This window comes from Typopeltis vanoorti, chromosome 3 (genome assembly GCF_054136105.1).
Source record: "Typopeltis vanoorti isolate ZY-2024b chromosome 3, IOZ_Tvanoo_1.0, whole genome shotgun sequence".
Classification (NCBI taxonomy): Eukaryota; Metazoa; Arthropoda; class Arachnida; order Uropygi; family Thelyphonidae; genus Typopeltis; species Typopeltis vanoorti.
In genome coordinates, this window is record NC_143551.1 from 11,877,076 (window position 1) to 11,902,779 (window position 25,704).

Below are 25,704 nucleotides of genomic sequence, written 5' to 3' on the forward strand. Positions count from 1 at the left end.
TGCCATCACCATACCCTACATCCATGGCACATCAGAAAAATTAGCCAGGTCCTTAAAAAAGTACAATCACTACACAGTGTTTAAGCCCAAACAATGATAAATATCAGAAGGGGGGAAAATGTTCTGGAGGGTACTGAAAAAGCTTAGAAATGGAAGAAAAAGTACTGTAAAAAGAATGAAAGGTAATAAATGTGATATGAAAGCTGAAGATAAGGATACCTTAGATGCCTGCAGTAATTAATATGAATTAATTGTAGAGTTTCTATCTCTAAAAAAAAAAAAGGGAATAAAGCTGAATGTAAGAATTAGAGAGGAATTTCTCTACTGAGGGTTACAGGTAAGACTGTTAATTAATTAAACAAGCAATGACAGAAGAGTAGTAGAAAATTTTCTTCATGAGGAATGCAAACAAGGATACGTATTAACATTTGAAGTAGAAAAAAGCCCTCAAAAGCCTGAAAGACAAATGGAGATATTTGACCAGAAATGCTCAAACAATGGAAGTATAAAAGTTTTGCATTGGCTACACTGCATAATTCAGAGGGATTGATCAAGTTGAATTCCAGAAAATTGCAATAGAGTTCTTATAGTTCCCATCCCTATAAAATGGAATAAAGCTGTATATAAGAATTATAAAAGAATTTCTCTGCCAAAGGTTCCAGGTAAGATTTATGCAAGTATACTTGGAAAGAGGCTAAGAAAAACAAACTGGGTTCAGGTTAAGTGAAGGTTGTCAAGATCAGATTTTCATTTTATAACAAAAAGTTGAGAATTGAAAGAGAATCTACACTTTGCAATGAACAGCATGGGTTTACTATGGGTAGGTTATGTTAGAATAATTAATAACTTTAATGGAGCATGTGCACTAATTATTATACAGGTACCTTTATGGAGTCTGAAGGCTCATCGCAAGAGACACAATCTATCCACACAACCTATCATACCTCTCCTTGAACCCATTAACAGACAAAGCACTCACAATTGACAACGGCAACCCATTCCACTCATTCACAACTGTCCAAGCAAAAAATCTAGTCCTCAAACCCCTGACCACACCTTTATTCAACTTCCAGGGATGACCCCTTGTTCTGGTCCCTCTAGCCAAGTGCTGAAACATTTCCCCTGCGCCTATCCCTTTAAGCAACTTAAAATGTTTCTATAATATCCAATCTTTTTCTCCTACCAACTTCAGCAATCCACAGGCCTTCAATCTATCCTCATAGGGAATATTGCACAGGCCGCTCGCCATCTTGGTCACTCACCTCTGAATCCTCTCCACTGCTTCCTCATCACCAAGAAACCCAGGGGACCAGACTTGAGCACAGTAATCCAGATGTGGGCATATCAAGGCCTTATAAAGGGGAATAACAACTTCCTTATTTCTATTTGTTAATGTGTTCTTCAATAGCCAAGTAATCGTACTGGCTACCTTAGCAATCTTAGCAATATGCTCTCTAAACTTCAGCTCTCTTTCTACAACCACCCCTAAATCTCTAGCTTCATCTATTTCCTTGTAATCTATTTATTCCAAAATGCATAACTTTACATTTCTCCATATTAAACAGACACCCATTCTCTTTTGCCCATACTGACAGCCTATTTAAATCATCCTGCAAGCTTTCCACAATGTCTTGATTACTATTACTCTACCTAATTTTGCATTAGATGACAACTGAATATTTTCTTTCAGGTTATTTCCTATATTATTTATGTACAAATTAAACAGCAATGGTCCCAGCACTAAACCTTGCGGCACATTACTAGTCACCTGTTTTCACCTCGATTCTGCCCCCTCCATATACCATTTTTTGATATCTGTCCGGCAGCCAATTTCTTATCCACTTAACTAGTGTTATATCCATCTGTATTTGTTCTAATTTGTGTAACAGAGTTCCATGTGGTATTCTGTCAAATGCCTTTCCAAAATCCAGCAAAATCATCATGCATCCAACTCAACTGTTACACTACAATAAAAAGTTAGTAAATTACTAAGGCATGACTGATCCTTCACAAAGCCATGTTGACCCTCATACAGTGACACATTGTTATCTACTCATTCTTGAATTCTCTTTTTGACCAATTTTTCTAGTACTTTTACCACCATGCCTGAGATACTGATTGGTCTATAATTTGCTACTGCAGTCTTAGAACCTTCCTTATGCAAGGGAATTATTTTGCCCTTTTTTGACTTCCTTGGAACTCTACAAGCACAGAGACTTAAATTAAAGAGCCTAATCAAAGGCATTGCCAGTTCCCCTTGCACATTCTCACAAAACCTTAGCTTATATCCCATTCTAATCCCACAGCTGCATTCACATTGAGATTCTGCAATATCCTAAAAACCTCCAATTCATGAGTGTCTGTCACATAGGTTAAAGCAGTAACCTCACTAGGATGATATACCATTCCAAAGCGATCATCAGTAACTGAATTATTTTATCTGCTTCTGTCTTCTCATGACCATCATCACTCATTAAGGTTAATCTTCCATAATCATTCTTCCTCTTACCTGCCACATAACAAAACATAATGAAAGTATGCCCTGTAATACTGCTGCAGTCATCGTAGTGAAAGGAGGTCCAACGTCTTATTAAGTTAGGCACAATGGCTGTTTGTTCCTCACACTATGGTGTCCATTAACTTCTTTCCAAGCAGTGTACTTATCAGATTGACAAAACATGAATAAACCAATAACTAAGAAATGAACTAAATAAACTAAGAATTATAGGGTTGAAAATAAAGAATAAAAAGGAACATAAAACCCGTTATTATGTGCATAGCCAGCAATATTACATGAGTTTCAAAAGTTAAAAACATTGATATAATCAATTTCCTTTTATCATTATTTTCATATGATCCATAGGTTCTCAATCTGTACCCTGAGGGTTCCAATCTGCCTGTCTGATCAAAATAAGCAAGACTAAAACAGCAAGGATTCTAGTGAAATGTGGGATGAGGTAAGAGTTGATGTGGCTTTCTCAGAAAACAGATGAAATATTAACTTTGGAACTAGTTAAAAATTAATGAAGAACTGTTTTACTTGTACACATTCACATATTTCTGTTACAATTTACATGAACTAATTCATTAATGATATCTGAAACCACTTTTCAATTTAATATATAACTTTTTCAACATCTATTTTTGTATTATACCTTAACATAAAATTCCTTAAACTCTAATAATGCTCTCAGTTCATACACTAATAGCTCCTCAAAACAAAAAATAAATAAAATAAAAAATAAATATATATATATATATATATATATATATATATATACACACATACATATATTATATCAGTGGAGTTGCATGCCCATTTCAGTTTGGTGTACTGTCATGTGGCTTATGCAACCCATGCTACAAAAATCAATTTGACCATATGGTATTTTTATGGATGTATGAAATATTAAGAGTGCATAGTGCGTCAGCACACATCTTAATTGGTCCAAAGCAATTAATTGTAGGATAACTTTGAATACCTTAATTTATCAATTAATTGTAACCAAATCTGCATAGAGCAATGGACAATGTGTTTGTTTTAAGATATATTATAAAACAATGATGAAGGAGAATGCTATAATTGGTTGGTATATTTTTATTATGAAAGGTATAAAAAAGGAGGTAAGCCTCATTCTCCTCTTCCAAATAAGCAAATTTGGAAGAGGAGAATGAGGCTTACCTCCTTCGACTATAATCATACAATCCACAAAAGCTCTAACAGAAAATGGGACATTCAGCAGATCATCAACACTATTGAAAATTATGTATTATAATCTTGACCACATCAGTGTCCTAACACATCACACGCTTTTGTGTGAGTGAAGTTCACACTTCACTCACACAAAACAGATGAAGCTCAGAAAACAAAAACAGCAACTCATGACAAATGACAACATTCAATTGGATTGGTTGACACAATAATCAATCACAGCCAATGACACCCTGACTGGCCTTCTGGCTGGTTTAAAACCAGTGGAATGCTAAGAATTTGCACTGTGACATCTCAGGAGAGTCTTTAACAGGAACAAATACAAAAATATAATATGGGTGATATTGCTATTCCATGGGTGTGCACCACACACCATGAATATACATCCCTGATACACACACACATATATATATATATAAACTTTTCTCGTGACCTCATAGTGATTTTCTATAAGTTTGACCACCTCTCATGTGTCAAAGTGATATAAAAAAAATTTTATATGAGGTCACGAGAACAGTTTATATATATATTGAAGCCAGCAAAAGTTTTAGATGAAGGATAGGAACATAAGCCAGCACAACTAAATAAATAATAACAATTGAATATCCTGTCCTAGTATTAAGAGCATCCTCAGTATGAAATGTTTAAAAGGAGGGCCATAATTGCGAATGACTTTATGCGTGGGTTATGTATGACGAGTGGTGTGGAATTTGTGGACGTGTGGAGTGAGTTTGATGGGCGAAAGGATCTATATACGATGGATGGCTTGCATTTGAATGGTTATGGTGTAAGAAGACTTGAGAAAGTGTTGCTGAATGTAGTGGATGTGCAAATTCAAGGAAACTAGATTTGTTAAGGGGGGGAGCAGATATACAGTCCTTAGGGAGGCAGTTGAATGTAAGAATGAATATAATATGCTAGAGCAAATAAGGACAACAAACCAGAGTGGGATAGTTAATATAAGGTATCAAGGTAGGGTTGGGGCTAATGGGGGTCTTAAATTCATGTACACTAATACTAGGAGTATTAGGAACAAGAAGGAAGAGTTTTTGTCCATGGTTGGCACTTCCAGACCACAGGTTATTGGTATTAGTGAATCATGGCTGACTGTAGATGATATAGCTAGTGGGATTGAATGTGATGGGTATAGTGTGTTCAGGAATGACAGAGAGAATAAAATGGGGGGAGGAGTATTGTTGATGATAGCTGATGAGCTACAGCCAAGGAGAATAGAAGTTGAATTGCAGGATAGAGAAAAGAGCGCATTTGAGGCCATTTGGTGTGAGATTGTGGCTAGCAGAACTAAATATACAATTGGGTGCTGCTATAGACCAGGTGATGGAAAAGATGGTGGTGACAATATGCACAAGCAAATAGAAGAAATGAGTGGAAGGAGGGTGATTATTATGGGAGATTTCAACAATGGTCGCATTGATTGGAGTGAGGAGAGGACACATGGGAGGAAGGAATTGGATTTTATGCGGTTATTAAGGGATAACTATCTGCGACAGCATGTAATGGAAAATACTAGGGGTCAGAGAGTGCTTGACCTAGTAATTACATCTGAGGATTTGGCTGTAACAAATATGACCACATTGCCACCAATCAGTGAGAGTGATCATAGGGTCTTGACTTGGGAGGTGGCTAAAGGTGTAGAATTTTCAATTAAGACAGGGTACATGTGGAATTATCGAGCTGGAAAGTATGACAAGCTTAGGAGTTTGATTGGCTCAGTGCCATGGCATGTACAACTGCAAGGACTAGAAGTTGATAGTGCATGGGAGGTAGTTAAGAAGTGCTTGCATGAAGCAATGGCTGACTGTATACCTAGAGTCCGAATAATAAATCAAGTAGGGGTTAAATGGATGAATAACACCATTAAGCTTGAGCTGCAAAAAAAGAAACAACTATGGAGGGAATTTAAGGAGAAAGGTGACCGGCAGGCACATGAACGGTATAAAGCGCAGGCCAGAAGGGTGACGAGTGTGGTAAGAAAAGCAAAAAAGGATTACAAAAGAACATTGGCCATGAGGCTAAAGAGAATCCTAAACAGTTTTTTAGATATGTATCAAGTAAAAGGAAAAATGTACATGGCAGAATGATTTTAAAGAATGCCGATGGTAGGGAGGTAACTGAATCAGTTGAGATAGCTGAGTTACTGAGTGAGCACTTTGCAAGAATATATCATCCAGGTGGTGACATTGCAGAAACGAATAAACCAGTAGATTATACGGGAATTGTGGTGAATGAAGTGGAGGTGAGTAGTCTAATGCATAACCTCAATGTCAATACATCTGTGGGATTGGATGGTATACCAGCTCATGTTGTACGAGAAGCAGCTAAAGAATTGTCAGTACCCTTGACCGTTTTGTTTAATTTGAGTCTCAGGTCTGGGTTAGTCCCGAGGGGATGGAAAGAGGGGAAAATAGTTCCACTGCATAAAGGTGGTTCCAAGACTGCTATTGTAAATTACCGACTGATTAGCATATCAGGAATCATTGTCAAGGTCTTAGAGAAATTAGTCAAGAAAAGAATACAGGATTGGATAGATGAAAATGGGATATTGTATGGGGGACAACATGGTTTTGTGAAGGGTAGATCATGCCTCAGTAACTTGCTCACGTTTTATAACACAGTGACGGCTGAACTGGATAGGGGTAATGGGTTTACAGTGATACTACTGGACCTTGCCAAGGCCTTTGACAGGATACCACATGGAACCCTAATCAGTAAACTGGAGCAGATGGGGATAGATATAGGGTTGGTAAGATGGATAGGAGGGTAGTTGAAGGAGAGATACCAGAGAGTGGTTTATTCAGGAGTGGAGTCAAAAAGACGTCTTGTGACTAGTGGAGTGCCGCAGGGCTCTGTTCTTGGACCACTGCTTTTCAATTTGTTCATCAATGATATTGGAAAGGATTTGAGAGGAAGTGTTCACTTGTTTGCTGATGATGCAAAGTTGGGTAGAGCAATTGTGAGTGCACAGGATGTCAAAATTTTACAGGATGATTTGGATAGTTTGGAGGACTGGGCTAGGAAAAATGGATGTCAGTTTAATGTGGCAAAGTGTAAGGTTATGCACTTTGGGGTGAAAAGAATAGCAGCAGTATATCACATAGGTGGAACCGTACTCCAGGAGATTGATGAGGCCAGGGATTTGGGAGTGCTGGTGGATAGGGAGTTGAAGTTTAGGGGGCACATTGCAAAAGTAACTAAAACAGCTCACCGAATCACTTGGCTTATGAAAAATACTTTAACATGCAGAGAGAAGCAAGTTGTTGTTCCTCTGTATCTAGCCTTGATAAGACCCCATCTGGACTTCTGTGCCCAGTTATGGGCACCAGAGTTTCTTCGTGATGGGGAGGAAGTGGAGAGGGTCCAGAGACGAGTGACCAAGATGATAGCAGGTCTGTGGAATGAACCTTATGAGAATAGGTTGAGGATTTGTGGGTTGCAGAAATTGGACGATAGGCAAAGGAGGGGTGATATGATTGAGACATTCAAATTACTGAAGGGTTTTTATAAGATTGATCCAGAAGATATTTTTGAAAATATGACTGGTGGTGGGAGGACTAGGGGCCATGCATGGAAGCTGGGCAAGAGCGTGGTTGACAAGGGTGTTAGAGCTAGGTTTTTTACTTGGAGAGTGGTGAATGAGTGGAATAAGCTTCCAGAGTCTGTTGTGGGTGCTACGACCGTGAATGAGTTCAAGGCAAGATATGATAGATACTGTGTGAATGTTGAATAGTTGTTCCAGACATGATGTTAGGGCCTCCCTCGATGAGTCTGTCGACTCCTTGGAGTTTCCCGGAACAATAATAATAATGAATTTTAAACTAACCACCCTACCGGCCAAGACGTCTATAGACATCAAGGTTATCATGGATGCGAAGTGCGTATTAAAATTGTAATACCATTGATATTACACTGAAATATATGATGGATACAAAGCATATGAGGATGCATATTTGATCCATAATGGCCGGTAAAAGGTGTTTCTTCTGCCTGGTTAAACAGGCAGAAGATTTATCAATGAAAATCCATGAGCTGTATGCAAATGACAAAGTGCACAGTCTAAAATATATTAAGGTCCTAATAGTAAAATTTTAAAGAGATATCATTAAATCCAAAAAAAAGTATTGCACACAGCAGGATGTATGAAAAACTATTTCCCATAAATAACTTCAGTTTATCATTTCTGATCAGTGGAGCAAGACTTTTAAGACTTTTACAGTTTTATTTGTATAAACATTCTAAGAGAGAACCACTTTTGTGAATGACTATAGTCTTATTCCACAGGACTTGATGTTTGGTAAGGACATGTTCTCAAGTCTAGACAGTTCCAGCTCATGAAATTTAATAATATAATTAATGAAATTTAATAATATAACTGCGATGTTCATTATGATGCAGACTAATAATTTGGTGAAGCATGAAAACCCACAATGGTTAATGTGATAAACACTAAGGTAAGCTAAAGCCATAAGTTAATCCATTGCAGAGTCTAAAAGCCAGAAATATTATTAATTGGTCAAAATGACTGCTGGAGTCTAACATATCTAAGCAAATTGGTATTCTTTCAGAAATGCCCCAACATATGGAATGGTAACAATGAACCATTTCTTTGGAGGAAAGTGACAAAAAAACCTTTATAGTTGTTAATGACCTTGATGACACAAGACTTGGTGAAGCCATTAGGCAGGAAGGTGATCTTAATATAATTTATTTCTTTAAAAAGAGAATAAGAAAAAAATTCTGAGGAGAAACTTGAGGTAGAACAAGATTGTTTTAGGCCAAAAAGAGGGATGTCAGTACCAGATATGCACTCGACAAAAAGTTGAGAAATCATAGGAATATAACAAAGATCTACATTTAAGTTTTGTAGATCTGGATGCTTTTTTCTAAAGAAGTGTACTACCATCTGGCTAACAAAGCAGTAGGAGGTCTAAAAAGGCAATAAGATGATGTGTTCCTATTACAAGAGTGAACTGGATGCAATGGTTAACTCTATTAATCTTCATAATAAAATCTAGAAGTTCATCTGAGAGGGAACCTTGCTAAACTGTAAAAATGTCATCCACATATCAGTACTAGAAGGAAGGCTCAGAAGATATGTGGTCTAGTTAGTAGCCTTTGTTCAAATCACTCCATGAAATAGTTTGGAAGGGTTGATGAAAGAGGCCTACCCATGGCTGTATCTATTTCCCCAACTAACACCATGAGCCAGATGGGAGTACAATTCTTTATTTTTAGAAAGAAAATCTACACTGGAATTTACATTCAAGCTCTTTCACAACATCATCCTTTCATTCAAAAAAAAAAAAATTTCAACACTGTTATATAACTATGGAAATCTTAATGGCTACATTAATATTTTTCGTAAACTACTGTTTAATGTCTACTTTATAACAACATTAGCATGCTAAATCATTTAACTTCCAAAGATTTATTTTCCCCTCTTCCAATTTGCAACTAAGTTATAGTATGCCCACCGTTTGTAGGTCTCTCCTTGGTATTTTGCCAAGAATAGTCGATTCATGCAGAAGGGGAGAAAGAAATGAAGGATGTACGAATTGGTCATCAGCATGCGAAATCACATGTTTTCTTGTCTGTTGCTGTACTAGTAGTAGCTTGATTTTTGTTGTCGCTTTTTTGCATTATTTTTTTATTATTAATTTGTATGATGGATCCAGTACAGTCAACAAGTTTTGTTGTTAAACATTTCAGTAGCTCTTGCAAAAGAATATTGAATAATGTGCTGACATTCTGCGGAAAAGAAACGTCAGAAGGCTGTCTCCTTATTCCCCTTTCTCAAGTCATAAAACGTGCAAGTGCGGGCGTATCGGGGTCGACTGTTAAAAGAATTCATAGGGAATCAAAAGGTAAAGGTAAGCCAAAATTTAAATCTAAAAAAAAAACCACCAGAGAAAGAAAACCATCGAAATCATAGCTTTGAATGATTTTGATGTAGACGTTATAAGAAGAACTATTCACGAATTTTACGTGGTCGAGAAAAGAGTGCCAACTGTTCAGAAATTGATTCCTGTGCTTAAAGAAAAAATTAATTTTCCTTGGTAAAGAGAAACTTGAAGGAAAATACTTCATGAAATTGGATTTTGTTTTAAAAAGTCCCAGAATAAAAGGAAACTTATCACGGAGTGAAGTGACATTATTTTATCTAGAACGCAGTATTTGAGAGCAATAAGACGTTTCAGGGAGGAAAAATGACTGATTGTGTATCTAAATAAAACTTGGATTGATAGTAATTTAACTTACGGAAAATGTTAGCAGTCTAAAGAAGAATGTGGAGTGCTACAAACCAGAAATGCCTAGTGGCGCATAATAATTTTGTTTGCGGGGTGGAGAAATGGGTTTTTTACCGAATTGAAACTTACTATACGAAGCCAATTCAACTACTGGAGATTACCATGGGCAAATGAATTTTACGATCTTCGAAAAGTGGGCAGAAGAAAAACTGATTCCAAACCTTCCTAAAAATGCTGTTGTTATAATTGATAACACTTCATATCACTCTATTCAATTAAACAAAGTTCCAAATTGGTCTAATAAGAAGCAAGTTCTTATGGATTGGCTCTCTGCAAATAACATTTCTCATTCCCCAGATATGTGAAAAATCGAATTGCTTAATTTGGCCAAAAGAAACTCGCACACAACTAAACTATTTAAATTTGACACAATGCTCAAAGAGCATGGATTTCTAGCTTTGAGGCTACCACCATATCATTGCTATATTAATGCTATTGAGTATGTTTGGGCAGAAGTGAAAAGTTTCATTTGCCATTGCAACGTAATTAGGGATATTGACATGTTGAAACATTTTAAGCTTTCAGGCGATTGAAAGTATTAGAGTTCAAAACTGGGGAAAATATTGCTCTCATGTCCCCTCATTGGAAAATATGTATTGGGACAGAGATGGAATTATCGAAGAATTATGCGAACTTTTGGTGATCAGTTTAAGTGAAAGTGATGGCGATTTTTTTGCATGGGTTTGTTAAAAGAGTCACAACAAGTCATAAATAATTAATCAGTTTAGGACATTAAAGTGTCTCAGTTCTCTCATCTGTAAGTTTAGAATATCTTACATATTCTAAATTTCATTTGTCAATTTATCTAAAGTGCATTTGAAAAAATTTCTGTTTTTCTGTATAATTATTTTTATTTTATAGAAAACTTTCTTAAAAATAAACTTAGTTAAATATTTATTTTATGCTATACCTTTTTTAATTTTGTTAATACTCTACGTACATTTTTCCAACTGTTATACAAGCAAAATAGTTACATTTTAAAAACAGCAATGTTCGTAAAAGAAAAGCTAAATTTTCCGACCTGTAATAATAAACAAACTCATCCCAGAAGACAAATTGATTACCCTATTATCGGAATGGATTCTCCTTTTTCTGACATGCGCAGAAGTGTCGAAGGATCTCTAATCAGTGGGCCAACTATACTTAACATGAATAAGGCAATAATATCAATAACAGAGGCATAGTTCCTAATTAAATATATTTTTTAATTTTTTTTTCCCCAAAATTATTCATACAATAAATATAATGACTGCTGAATATGCAACTATCTTACTTTTTGAAGTAATTCTCAGGTCTCTGAGCAAAGCTTCCAAAAATTGGGAAGAGGTTTCTTGTCATATCACATTGAATCTGTGCTGCTCCTCCTTCACTAAATGTATTTTGTAGAATTACCTAAGAAAAAATTATAATGCATAATGAAGTTCCTCTGTGTGTATATGCATGTGGTCCCCCCCCCCATGTAAGAAAGTTTAAAGTTTTTGTAAAGATATAGAGAACTTAAGTATTCAAGAGAATATACTGAACTCACCATGTTATTCACTTCTGGCATAAAAAAGATATCGCTGAGAATAACCAGGACAACAACAGCAGAATTAGCACATTTGTGCTGGGTGCATATGACATAGCAGTTCAGACAGGTGCTCACCTAAACATCTCAGCTCATTAAATATGTTAATTTCAATTTATATGCAGCCCATCTGTACAGCTCTCTTACCTTCAAATTTATCAATATATTCAAATCTTCTCTTTTGCACATTCTAGCTATCCTGCAGTTCATAATCATTGCTCCTCTCCTCAGGTCTCTACCAGCATACCTTGGCAACAGAAAATTCTCCCTTTCACACTCTTCTGCTTACTGTATCAAGCAACACTCGTAAATCCAGTACTACCTCGTCCACATTCCCTCACAAATCATTTGTTCTTACCAGCACAGTCAACTCCTCTGTATTTTCTCTCCTCTCTGCAGCTTCAGTCACTTTTCCTATTGTTGCTCCTCTCAAACATACTTTTGACACCTGCTCCATTTTCCCATCCTTCACCATATAGTAGTCATATAGCATTATACTACTTTCCACTAATTCACTGCGATCATTCATCTTTGACTAATCTGCCACTGGCACCTTCTGCCTTAACAGTGGTTGCACTGCATAGTCCCATGTGATTGGAGTAGGTCTTTCATTTTGTACTCATGTATAAAGAAGAAAATAAAAAATGATGAAAAGTTACATAAAAATTTTCTTAGTAAGTATTCAGATAAGACTTATGTAAACATACTTGAGAAAAAGCTAAGAAAAAATGTGGAAAGAAACTCAGGGCAGAAACTGGATTCAGGACTAAAAGGGATCATCAGGATCAGATTTTCACTTTAAGACAAATAGCTGAGAAAGAATGGTAATATAACAAGTGTCTGTATTTGAGCTTTATAAATCTGGAAAAGGCACGTCACTAGGTGTGAAGAGAGAAAAACTGTTGAAAACACTGCAATTTTATGGGATAAATGGAACCTTGTACAAAGCAATGCAGTCTGTATTTAAGATGCAAATCAGCAGTAAATATCAATGGAATTACAGAACAGTTTGATGTAAAATCAACTCTAAGAAAATGTGCAGACTATCTCCACTGTTAGTCATTATCTATAACATTATGAATGAATGTAGCATTAAACCTGATTTCAAAACTGAAGAAATTAACTGAAAATGAAGATCGTGTTATACTCTGAAATAAATCTTGTACAAGCCTAGAGAAATTCTTAAACTAAACACCTGGAATGTGGAAAGTCAGGCTGAAGTAGATGATAGCTGACCAAAGATTTTCAAATATGGAGATATAAAAGATTTATAAATGTTAAACTGCATAATTCAGAAGTCTAATCAGAGACTAAATTCTGGATGAGTAGAGTAGAGTTCTCATGAGACTTGCACATAAAACAAGAAAACCAATTGTGAAAATTATCAGGAAGAATTCCATGTAAAATTTAGATAAGCACATACTTGTAAAGAGGATAAGAAAAAACTTGATGAGAAACTTGAGGTAGAACAAGATGGTTTTAGGCCAAATAGGAGTATGTAAAGACTAGATATGCACTCAAGACAAAAAGTTGAGAAATAATAGGAAAACAACAAAGATCTGCGTTTAAGTTTTGTAGATCTGGAAAAGGTGTTGGAAGCTTTTTTCCACTTGGTTAGACTATAATAAATTTAGTTTAATCCTTTATCCAAGTGTAAGCAAACAAAATTTGCACCTGAAGTATATTCAGGACTGAGGCAACTCGTGGTAAAGGTGGACTAAGCTCTTTGTCTTAGTATCTCCCATAATGCAAAGCACATCTCCTTGCAGACATGTATAATGCTATGCATTAAGGGAAGGGCCACTACCCAGACCAGTTTTTTGACCTTTATTGAGGTCTCATCAGTGGGAGCCAGACCCAGAGGTGGTGATACTAAGGTGGAGGCAATGAAGAAGTCATATTTACCTATACGAGTCTTAGTCTTAGTATCTCTTAGTAGTCTTTGTCTTAGTATCTCCCATAATGCAAAGCACATCTCCTTGCAGACATGTATAATGCTATGCATTAAGGGAAGGGCCACTACCCAGACCAGTTTTTTGACCTTTATTGAGGTCTCATCAGTGGGAGCCAGACCCAGAGGTGGTGATACTAAGGTGGAGGCAACGAAGAAGTCATATTTACCTATACGAGTTACCAAAAGGTGTCTCACCTTATTATTAAATTACTCCGGATTTAGAGAAAGATTTTGGAAGTTTTTTCCACTTGGTTAGACTATAATAAATTTAGTTTAATCCTTTATCCAAGTGTAAGCAAACAAAGTTTGCACCTGAAATATCTTTAGGACTGAGGCAACTCATAGTAAAGGTGGACTATGCTCTCATCATTTTTCTTAGTATCTCCCATAATGCAAAGCACATCTCCTTGTGGACATGTATTATACATGTCTGCAAGTGTTATACATGTATTGTAGTGTATGCATGTTCGCAAGGAGATGTGCTTTGCATTATGGGAGATATTAATACAAGTGATGAGAGCTTAGTCCACCTTTACCACAAGTTGCTTCAGGTGCAAACTTTGTTTGCTTACACTTGGATATCTGGAAAAGGTATATAAGTGTTTTGAAAATATGAGAAAAGCAAATATAAAATTGAACAGTTGTTCTCTTGGTAAGATAAGCTAAGAGAAAAGCTGTTAAAACTACTTTAACAAGTTTAATATAGCAAAATTGAGTACTGCATTATAGCTTACACATAAGTTTACCCATGCCAGCTTGGTTGGCCAAGTGGTTAGCATATTATTTTCCAATGAACAAGTTGAGGGTTTGAATCCTGCTGTGGGCATGGATGTTTGTGATTGTCTTTTGATGGAAGATGAACTTCATTGTTCAGTATGAGATCACCACTCCAGTTATTAAATGGCTGAAGTGGCTTGAAAAAGTTCAATGTTTGGTCTCTATTAACAGTTTCTGGACTACATAAAAAATAGATAAAATTCAAAAAAGATACATATAATTAATAAAAATGGGATATAATCTTTAGCCTACCCAAGTACAAATGTACTATAGACTTCCAAAAAAACTTTTCATGGGTAGGAACCACATAAAATAAAAAGTTCTAAGTTAGCAGTTAGAATTCAAAAATGTATGGCAAGATGATTCAGTGCAAAATCAGGTATTATCAGAGCAATCTATCTCCAGTGCTATTCATCATCTATATGGATCACATTGTTACACCTGATATCTTAAGAATGTAGAATTCTCAGCTATCATGGTGTAACATGAAGAATAAATAAAATAAATTAAAAACCCTGCATAAAAGATAATAGTTGAATTAATTAAAAGAAAAAGAAAGATTCTTGCATCCAATAAAATATATAAAAAATAAAGGAGTTTGTAGAACTAGCTAGCAAAAGAAAGAATATATTAATGTTGTAATATGATATAAAAGAGAAAATTTAAATAAATAAGACAGAAAAAGGATTAGTCATAAGAGATGGTATGTGAGAGGTTAGAGATTAAGTTATTAAGTAAGTTCATAGAAAAATTTTGGAAAGGGGATTAAATTAGAGGCTAGCAAAGGAAAACAACAGACTATCGCTCAGGGCCGATTCCCGGATTGAGACATCGTTACAGGCTCGCCGATCAAAGGACGTTTGGCAGAAAAACGCCACCCTAATTGGTCGGTGAAGTAAAAACAAGTAGGGGGCGGAGAAAAGAAGTTAAAAAAAGTGCTTAGGAGAGCAGGTATAAAAGGGTTGGAAACCCCCCCCCCACGAGGCTTTTTTGGTTTTTGTTTGGTTCTGTTCCCGAGGAGTTCTCTACGAGTTCCGCGGCATAGGATTTTCGCGGTGTTTTCCTGAGTGGCGAGATAGGGGTTATATCTCCACATCACAACACGGAAACGAAAGTGAGCGGGATTTCGATTCCGGATTTCCTATGTAAGAAGCGAAGAATGCCATAGAGTCAAAGAAAAGGAAACATATTCTTTGTGTTTCAACTCCAGCGATAACTACGAAAAATGGACAGCTGTAAAGAAATCGATGTCCACGTCGCGAGTTGCACAGCCGATATATAGATGATTCAAAGTTGTCCGGAGTTACGAAAAGTTAAGACCACGTAAGCCTAGTTCAATTCCAAAAGGAACGTAGGAGAAACAGATTATCGGAGACGTTATACCAAGCTAGTTCAATCAGAAAAAGGTAAAGGCCCATATGAAAAGCTCAAGAAAGAAAGGTACTGTAAAATATATCTAATGTTAACTAAAATTTGTCTGTGATAAGTATCATTATTCTAATACGGAACTGTTGAAGTGACCAAGGAAAATTTATACTAGGACTTTAGTATCTGATAGAACATATTAAAAGTAAGCTGGCTAGTGTTAATGATATGTGAATAATTAAGTGTCCAGAGAATTTTGCATGTCTATTATGTTGTATGAGAAAGTTTAAATGACATAGTTATGTGTTAGTGCAGTAAATGGTTTAGTTAATCTACTTAAGTTTGAATAGTTAAATAGTGTGAATTAATCTTATTTGTCCATGTCAAATGAATTTATGTGTTGAATATGTATGGCAGCATGATCATAATACTAGTTATGTGTTAGTACAGTAAATGGTTTAGTTAATCTACTTAAGTTTGAATAGTTAAATAGTGTGAATTAATCTTATTTGTCCATGTCAAATGAATTTATGTGTTGAATTGTTATGGCGGCATGATCATAATACCCATTATAGGATCATAGCCTAATCACTTGTAATAAGCTAATGTTAGTTTGTAAGTATTTAGTTTAGAATTGAATTGTACCATGTTAAGGAATTTAATAAACCTTTGTTCAATGATAAAAAAAAAGTTGTCTGAAATTGCTGTCCAATGCACCACTTGAAAAATTACGAACCTAATCACGCGGGAAAATGTTAAGAAACGAGATAAAGTGTCACGACTGCAATATAGTTACACTTTCAGACATATTTGAGTTCTTTCTCCTTGTTTTTGTATATAATATCTCAAACTAAATATCCCAAAAGGCGCAGTATAAATACAAATATTAGGGGTACTAAGGGAAGAAATAATTTAAGTATTAGTAAAAATTTTGGTGATATCTCGTGTGTAGATAATAAAAGAACATAGATAAGAGGAAATTATAAAATAGAATAAAAATCATAAATTGGGACACAACAACATTATGAAGGAAATTGGCATTAAACCTGATATTAAAATCAGCTCCTTATTTTATGTAGAAAATGATATACTCAGAAATGATTCCAGATCAAGACTTTAGAAATCTTAAACTAAATTTGATATCTGTTTATAACAAATTTGTCATGTGAAAATCAACAACAACAAAAAAATTTTTGAAAATAAGCAGAAACATTAAGAACATCAAAAAATTGAATAACTAATGGAAAACCTATAAAAGTAAATCATTTCAACTATTAGTACAACTGTTAGCAAACAGCAAATTAAATATGGAATAACGGCAAAACAGTCAAAACACTATACTAGCAGTATAACAGAGTAATAACATTTTGTTCAACCAGTTTTAGCTTAGGATCAGAATTGGGTTAGAAATATGACAGTAGATCACACTACATTGCAGACATAAAGAGTTCTGAGAAAAAATAGAGGAGTTAAGAGGTGGCATCAATGGTATAGTGTGGCCCATAAGTCACAAAGGGGTTTAAACATTTAATAACTTTTCATTTATAAATTATTTTTATTCTCTCTCTCTCTCTCTTTTTTTTTTTTTTTTTTTTGTTGTTATTGTTGTCATAATGAAATACAGAACCAGGAGATTTTTTATTAGTTATGAAAAACCACATCATGTAAATGCTTTCCATTTACAGCTTCACAAAGATAGGTCCTTTCTATGGCATGTTCCATGACAACTATTAATGTTTCTGGTGCAGTGTCCTAATTTCTGCATGAGCATTCTCCTTCAGCTGTTGGACTGTCTGGGGCTTGTTCACATAAACCTTTTCCTTCAAGTACTCCCTATAGGAAGGAGTCAGAAGCCATCAAATCTAAAGAACATGAGCCAAAAAAAAAAAAAAAATTGGAATTTAGGCAATGTCTATAAAGCTGAGCGATGTCTTGAGGAAATAGATTGTCTATGAGAGTCACGACTTCATTCACTGAGACACTGTAAATAAAGACACAACATTTGGGCTAGAAAGAATGTCTGTACTTGTTGTCTATAAACATGATGGTCAATTAATTGCAGATCTTTGTGAAATTATTTGGTCACCAAAAATGTGCATTAAGAGTTCCACTGCAGCTCTAGCGATGTCAGTAGTGGCTATATCTTGCTGAAACCAATTTCCCAAATGTTCCTTAAAATACCGGAAAAAAATATAATGAAAAAATAATCAAAAAAGTCATTCACATTTTAAACCCCTTCATTATATTGAAATGAAGATTAGAAAAAATATATATCTGAAAAGAACTTAACATTCTTTACATTCAAGAATATGATCCCATAACCAGAATAGGAAGCAAAACAATTGTTTGATGCCATAGGATGACCAAAGTTTGGTAGATTTGATGTAATAAATGACAAACATGCAAAATCTGCCAAATAAAACAGATTAATCTGAAAAAAAAAAAAAAAAAACTGATGATAGAAAGCTGGTAATACTGTACTCTTAATTATGTTACAGTACCATAATAACACCAGGCGCACTGCTTAAGAAGAAATATCAAGAAGTGATGATGACTTTACGAGCATATACATATATTATTAGTATTATTATTATAACCTCAAAAGATCAAAAGAAATAAACCCTCTATCAATCAACACAATACCTATCACACATTTCCTTAAACTATTCACTCTTGGAGTACTCACAACCACTCTCGCAATGCATTTCACTCATTCACTACTCTCCAAGTAAAGAACCTGGTCTGCACACCTTTACTAACTGCACTCTTACACAATTTCCTAGTGTAACTCCTTGTTTTCTCCCTACTGAAAAATTTCTTATGTGTTAATCTTATAGAATTCCTTTACTAACTTATAAGTTTCTATCATATCTCCTCTCCTCTGCCTGTCAGCTAAACTCTGCAACCCACACACCCTCAATCTCTCCTCATATGGAACATTCCACAGACCTGTCACCAGTTTAGTCATTCATCTCTGAATCTTCTCCATCACCTCTTGATATCCACGAAACTCAAGTGACCAAATCTGTGCACAGTAGTCAACACATAGCCAAATCATAGCCTTATAAAGAGGGATAATAATCTCCCTATCTTTACTTGTTGATGTGTTCTTCAGCATCCAAGTAATCTTCTGAGCTATTTTCCCAACTCATGCAATATGTCCTCTGAATTTCAAATCTCTATCCACCATTACATCCAGATCCCTAGCCTTATCAATTTCCTGTAAACTAGTACCATCAGTATGATATGAAGTGTGTAAACTATTCATTCCAAAGTGCATTACTTACATTTTACAACATTGAATTGAAAAACACTGTTCTTTATCGATACAAAATTAATAATGGAAAATTCACATACAAAGATTATTTAATAGTATAATTTTCGCCTGTGTGTCACAGACATCTTCAGTACATATTAAGCTCAAATTAAACAATAACTGACAATTCCAAAAAAGCGCCACCTAAGTAACTGGTGTAAGATAACTATAAAGGTCAATAAATTTCCAAACAAAAAAAAAAAAAAATCTATACAATAAAAAGTTAGGAAAGATTAGCTGATTTGTTCAAATCAGCTAATCTTCCTTATCTAACTTTTTATTGTATAGATTTTTTTTTTTTTTTTTTTGGAAATTTATTTGATTAGCTGATTTGTTCAAATCAGCTAATCTTCCTTATCTAACTTTTTATTGTATAGATTTTTTTTTTTTTTTGTTTGGAAATTTATTGACCTTTTTAGTTATCTTACACCAGCTACTTAGGTGGTGCTTTTTGGAATTGTCAGTTATTGTTTAATTTGAGCTTAACATGTACTGAAGATGCCTATGACACACAGGCAAAAATTATACTATTAAATAATCTTTGTACGTGAGTTTTCCATTATTAATTTTGTATCGATATGTCTACTCATGGTATACCTCTTTTAAAACTTACTGTTCTTTATCAACACTACCAATTCATTTAAATCATTCTATAAGATATCTACATCACCTTCATCAACTATTGCCTTCATTAGTTTTGCATCATTGGCAAACAACTGAATATCCTGCTTCAAATCTTCCGCTACATCATTAATGTAGAAACTAAATAGTAGTGGTTATAATAGAAGGGCTTGGGGCACTCCAACAGTCACTCTCATTTGCTTTGATTTTACTCCACCATACACCACCCTCTGATGTCTGTCTATCAGCCATCCCCTATATATGACACCAGCATCATATCCATTCCCATTTCCTCCAATTTATGTAATCATTTTCATGCAGTATTCTGTCAAATGCCTTTGCAAAGTCCAGAAGTATCGTGGTGTAGCTATTTTTCCTTTATCCAATTTTGTTGTGACCTTATTATAAAATGTGAACAAATTACTGAAGCAGGAGCTACATTTTTACAAAGCCATGCTCCCCCCCCCATAGAGTATCATATTCCTATCCACCCTTTCCTGAATTTTACTTTTAACCAACTATTCAAATACTTTAATCACCACTACAGAAATACTAATTGGTATGTTGAAAGTTTATTTTTCACTTGTTTAGACTATAATAAATTTAGTTTAATCCTTTATCCAAGTGTGAGCAAACAAAGTTTGCGCCTGAAAGTATCTTCAGGACTGGGGTAAGGTAATACAACACCAGGCAACTCGTTGCAAAGGTGGAGCAAGCCTACATCACTCCTATCTCAGTATCTCCCATAATGCAAAACACATATCCTTGCGGATATGTATAATATTATGCATTAAGGGAAGGGCCACTACCCACTATTCCTATAGGTAGAGATGACCTTGCTATTGCTTCTGCCTGGTATCTCCACATCTGGGCCTGGCTCCCACTGAAGAGACCTCAATAAAGGTTGAAACTAGTCTGGGTAGTGGCTCTTCCCTTAATGCATAACATTATACATATCTGCAAGGAGATGTGTTTTGCATTATGGGAGATACTGAGATAGGAGTGATGTAAGCTTGCTCCAACTTTGCAACAAGTTGCCTGGTGTTGTACTACCTTACCCCAGTCCTGAAGATACTTTCAGGTACAAACTTTGTTTTCTCACACTTAGATAAAGGATTAAACTAAATTTATTATAATTGGTATGTAATTTGCTACTTCTGACTTGGAGCTTTATGTAGTGGAACTATCTAACCCTCTTTCCATTCCCTTCAAACCTTTCCAGAGCCCAGACAGATTAAATAACTTCATCAGAGGCACTGCCAGGTCACTTGCACAATCTTGTAGCACATTAGCTGACATGCCATCCAGGCACACTGCTGTATTCACATTAATATTTATCAATATACTAAGTACCTCTAGTTCATCTACCTAAATGCTCACATCAGTCTCTGTCACCTCAGTAAATGTAAAGTTGCCACATGGAAGATATATCTTTGCAAAGTGATCAATTAGTAACAACTATTTCTTCTGCTTATGTCAATTTCCTACTAGCAGCACTGAGTAAAGTTATCCTTCCATAATAATTCTTTCTCTTACTTTCTCTGTAGCAAAAAATTCTTTTGCATTTACTTTGGCCTGCTTAGCTAATTTTCTCTCAAAATGTGATTTAGCCTTCCTTACCATACTAGCTTCCCTTCTTGCTCGTGCTTTATACTGCTCATGGGCATGCTACTCACCTTATTGTTTATATTCCTTCTTCCATAACGCTTTCTTTTCTGCAGCTCTTGCTTTATATTGCTAGTCATCCACTTAATGCCTACTCAAGTTTATCCTCCTAACCATGGGGATGCACTCTGATACTGCCTTGCTCAAACAATCACTAACCACTTCCAATACACCAAACATTCATTCCATGTATGTTTCTTGTACCATGGCATTGCTCCACATTGCCTCCTACGATGTCATCATTGCCAGCTTTGGATTTCCACATATACACTTTCTTGACTGAAATTTCCATATAGTGAGCAACCTCTCAGGACAAGATTACATGGTCACTTTCCCCAATCAGAGGTAGAGTTGCTACTGTAGTTATAGACAGATCCAATGCTCTGAAACAAACCTATGGTCCTGTTCAACACGTGCTATTTCAAAGGTAACTATCTCTTAGTTACCTTAGAAATTCCATTTCCATTTTGCAATGTGCACTTTCTTCCTTCTAATCTATATCATCATAGTTGATGTCTCCCATGATAATTGCTCGGCCTGAAATCATTGTGCTAATCTATTGATGTATGTCATCCACATCTTCTTCTGAACCCCCAGGTCTATAGAAACAACCAAAAATATATTTTGTCCTATTAATCTCTATCGCACACCAGATAGCCTTAAATGTACCATTTCCATCATATCTACAATCTTGCTTCACTTCCATTTTTGTTAGTTGAAGTTTTTATTCTATTATGAATAATACTCCTTCTCCTGCCTTATTTTCTCTATCTTCTCTGAAAATACAATATCCAGTACATTCTATTCCTGTAACTACATCATTTTCTGACAACTAGGTCTCACTGATGCCAATAATTTTTGGCCAAATCGAGCTGACCAATGCCAAAAACTGCTCTTCTTTATTTCTGATACTTTGGGCATTCATCATCATGCATTTCATGATGATTCATGCACTTCGATATCCCATTGGGCCCACAATTACTCTTACATAATGTCATTACCTGCCCATTCAGATTCAAAACGTGGGAATGTGAACCTAGCCCTTGACAATCATTCCTGCACTCATCTATCCTAGGGGTGACTATTTCTGCACAGCCATTCCTGCACTCACACTCATTTGTCCCAGGGGTGACTAGACACATGCTTGATTGCTCCTCCCCAACATCTCTAGTTTCCCTGCTTCTGCACTTTCAAACTGTCACTAAACAACACTTTCTCCAAAACCATTTAAGTACAGTCCATCAGGCATATACAGGTCCTTACATCCATCAAACAAAATCCAGCCATCTATAAACTGCACACCATTCCTCCTGCATAATCTTCTCCTTGACTCATTGATAGTCATGGCCCTTCTTAATTCTGTCTCACAATCCTTATTTCTTACTCTTCATTCTTGCTTCTTCTAACAACTATTTCATATCTTCTCTCATTGCATATTTCTCACCTTTCAAATCATTTGTGCCTGCCAAAACAATTAACTTGTTCACTTTGTTCTTCTGCAAATTTACAACTTCACTAACATCCTTTATCTTCACACCTGAAGAACATGAACAAGGTTTGGGAGATTGATGTAGTTAATGACCAAAATGCAAAATCTGCCAACCTTGGAAACATGACAAATAAAACAGATTAATCTGAAAGAAAACTGATGATAGAAAGCTGGTAATACTGTACTCTTAATTATGCTAACCAACATTATAGTACCTGACACCCTTAAGAAGAAATATTGAGAAGCGATGATGATGACAATTTTATAAGCATATATATATATTTATATATATATATATACAGTATGGTGCAAAAAAAACAGTACTGAACTTTGACACACACCCCTTCAGTATACACAAAATGAGATATGAGGTTCGACTGCATTTCGGAGACTGTAACACTTGCTGCAGCACACACACACTAATAATTCTAATTTATGTTAACATTTTGTGGTCTCCCCAAATGCCCTTTGTAATGTTGCAAAACATTCCTGGTGTGTTGGAACCTCTCAATTAAGTCAATGATGACACCATTGCTTGGGGCATGCTTACAGAAATGACAAATTGCTCACAATTATGTCACAGGCTTGGATGCCATTTGCTATTGGTATAGCAAATGGCATCCAAGTAAAACTCCATATGAATGAAAATAATGCTCAACAATTAACGTCTTTTCTTCCAACATCAGCATCATTGCTACAGCTAAGACTCTACACGTGCTCTTCTGTTAATGTGCTAGTCTCCGAAATGCAATTGATGCCAAACATCGGTAAAACTTGGGGTACTGAGGCAGTCACTACAGAATCCTTAAGAAGCTGGGTGCCTTTTCGTATGTCATTCAAGTGGGTCAGTGTTTAACATCAATGGATTACACTGCTCAGCAGAAATACTGTGCATATGTGTGGCCAATGTCTATGAAGATCTGTCCTTCCTCCATAATGTCTGGTTCTCAGACGAAATATGGAGGAAGTAAACAGACAAACCTACACGTTTCTTGGTTTCTCAAGACCTGAATTTGGCCAAGAGAAATCTCTTCATAGCAAGATCACCACCACATGGTGTGTGTGGTTTAAAGCCATGGCATAATTGGGCCCTACTTCATTGAAAAGGGTGGTGTAACTGTGACCTTGAATAGCAAATGCTATATCAAGAATGTGTTCTGTTCATTCAAGATTTGAATAAAATGTGTTGTGCAAAAAACATTCTATTTCATGCACAGATATTTCAACAGAATGGAGCAATCTGTCACAAATCATGTGTTCTAGAACACTTTCCTGGGAGGCTCATTTCGAGGTTCACAGAATTCCTATACCCTCTGCATTCTCCAGATCTCACATTTCTTGATGCCTTCATTTGGGGTATGTTGAAGGAATGGGTATTCCACCATGATCTGCCTTCAAACCTTGATGAACTAAGGTATAAAATTACACAATCGATAGTTATGGATGTACATATCATCAGGTGTAAGCATATATTTCTTTGTTAATAAACCCATTTACTCCATAACATATATCGCTGTAGTTATTCGCTACTGCTTTTTTTTTTTTCACCATACTGTATATATATATTTTTTTATTAATAAAGTTGAGCACCTTTCGGCTACTTGTATATGAGATATATATGATTCTGCATTACTTCAACCTTGGTATGTCTCTCCAGTCTGGCTCCCACTGATGAGACCTCAATAAAGGTCGAAACCATCTGGGTAGTGGTCCTTCCCATTATGCATAGCATTATACATGTCCAAAAGGGGATGTGCTTTGCATTATAGTTACATATTAAGGCAAGTGATATGAAGTCATTAGCCTCTACATACAAGCAGCTCAGACGTGAATATATTTCATGTGCATGTTTTGCTTCCTTGAGAAAAGGATTAAAATCAAGTATATAATTTCTTGGTATCTTTAACATTTATATAAATGGGACATACATTTTATTTATTTTAAATTGATGAGTAAAACACAGCAGAAAATGATGCTGTTTAATAATATAAATATGTTTTGGTCAATAATTCTTTTAAAAAAAAATTGAAAAAAAATATTTATAGCAATCCCATAAATGTGAGTGTGGTGTGCAGACCTATAGCACATTAGTGTCATTTATAGGAATAACAGGAAAGGAATTTGGTAATAAAAAAAACCTCATATAATATGGATAATGGATTCCAAAACTTCGTCTTCATTACAAATGGGCCTGTGTTATATCAAATCTATAGTTGTCCAACAATAAAAGTGTTCAGGTTCCATATTTTTTTTCCATCATCCACTGATGGCACAAAATTTATGAAACCATTCAGATATGAGACCACTAATGCTTGTAAGTTTTTGTAGTGGAAACACCTTGGGGCCCTTAACACATGCCAGATTTACTGACACACAAAACAGCAATGTTATCCTATCCTTCATCATTTGTTCATCATATTTACAAGTCTGATTGTGAGCATGTGATATAAGAGATTACAATTTATCATTTCTTATATACAGGTCACCCTCATACAACGCGGTACTTATACAACGCAGTTTCGATATAACGCAGTCTACGAATTGTAGTAACCCTTGTTCAACGTGGTACTTATACAACGTGGTTTCCCTTTATCCCTATATAATTGTAGAAACCCTTTATCTCTTCATATATTTTTAACCCACGAATTAAAAATTGAATTTTATCTTCATAAAATTTGCATTTGCCTATATTGTGCATGTAGTTATAAGTAGCAAATTTATATTAGGGGAAATACCCTTTAGCACGCATGTACATCAACTGTTTACCATATAAAGTGTTTATTGTTAAAAGTTATCTTCATTTTCTGCCAGGAAAGTGCATTAAAAATCATAAGTGTGTTAATCTCAAGTTGAGTACTTTATTTTCTGGTGAGTTGCATACAATATGTAATGCTTTTATGTAAAAATTTTAT

General features: G+C 35.4%; 1 protein-coding gene across 8 annotated transcripts in view; it reads right to left on the minus strand.

Annotated features, from left to right (window-relative positions):
- Rint1 (RAD50 interactor 1) overlaps positions 1-25,704 on the minus strand; it is a 221,506-nt gene that overhangs the window by 14,604 nt on the left and 181,198 nt on the right. For all 8 annotated transcript variants that reach the window (XM_090390551.1, XM_090390554.1, XM_090390556.1 and 5 more), the window contains exon 14: positions 11,312-11,430. In XM_090390551.1, the coding sequence (XP_090246677.1) occupies positions 11,312-11,430 (119 nt within the window). The remainder of the gene's footprint in view (positions 1-11,311; positions 11,431-25,704) is intronic.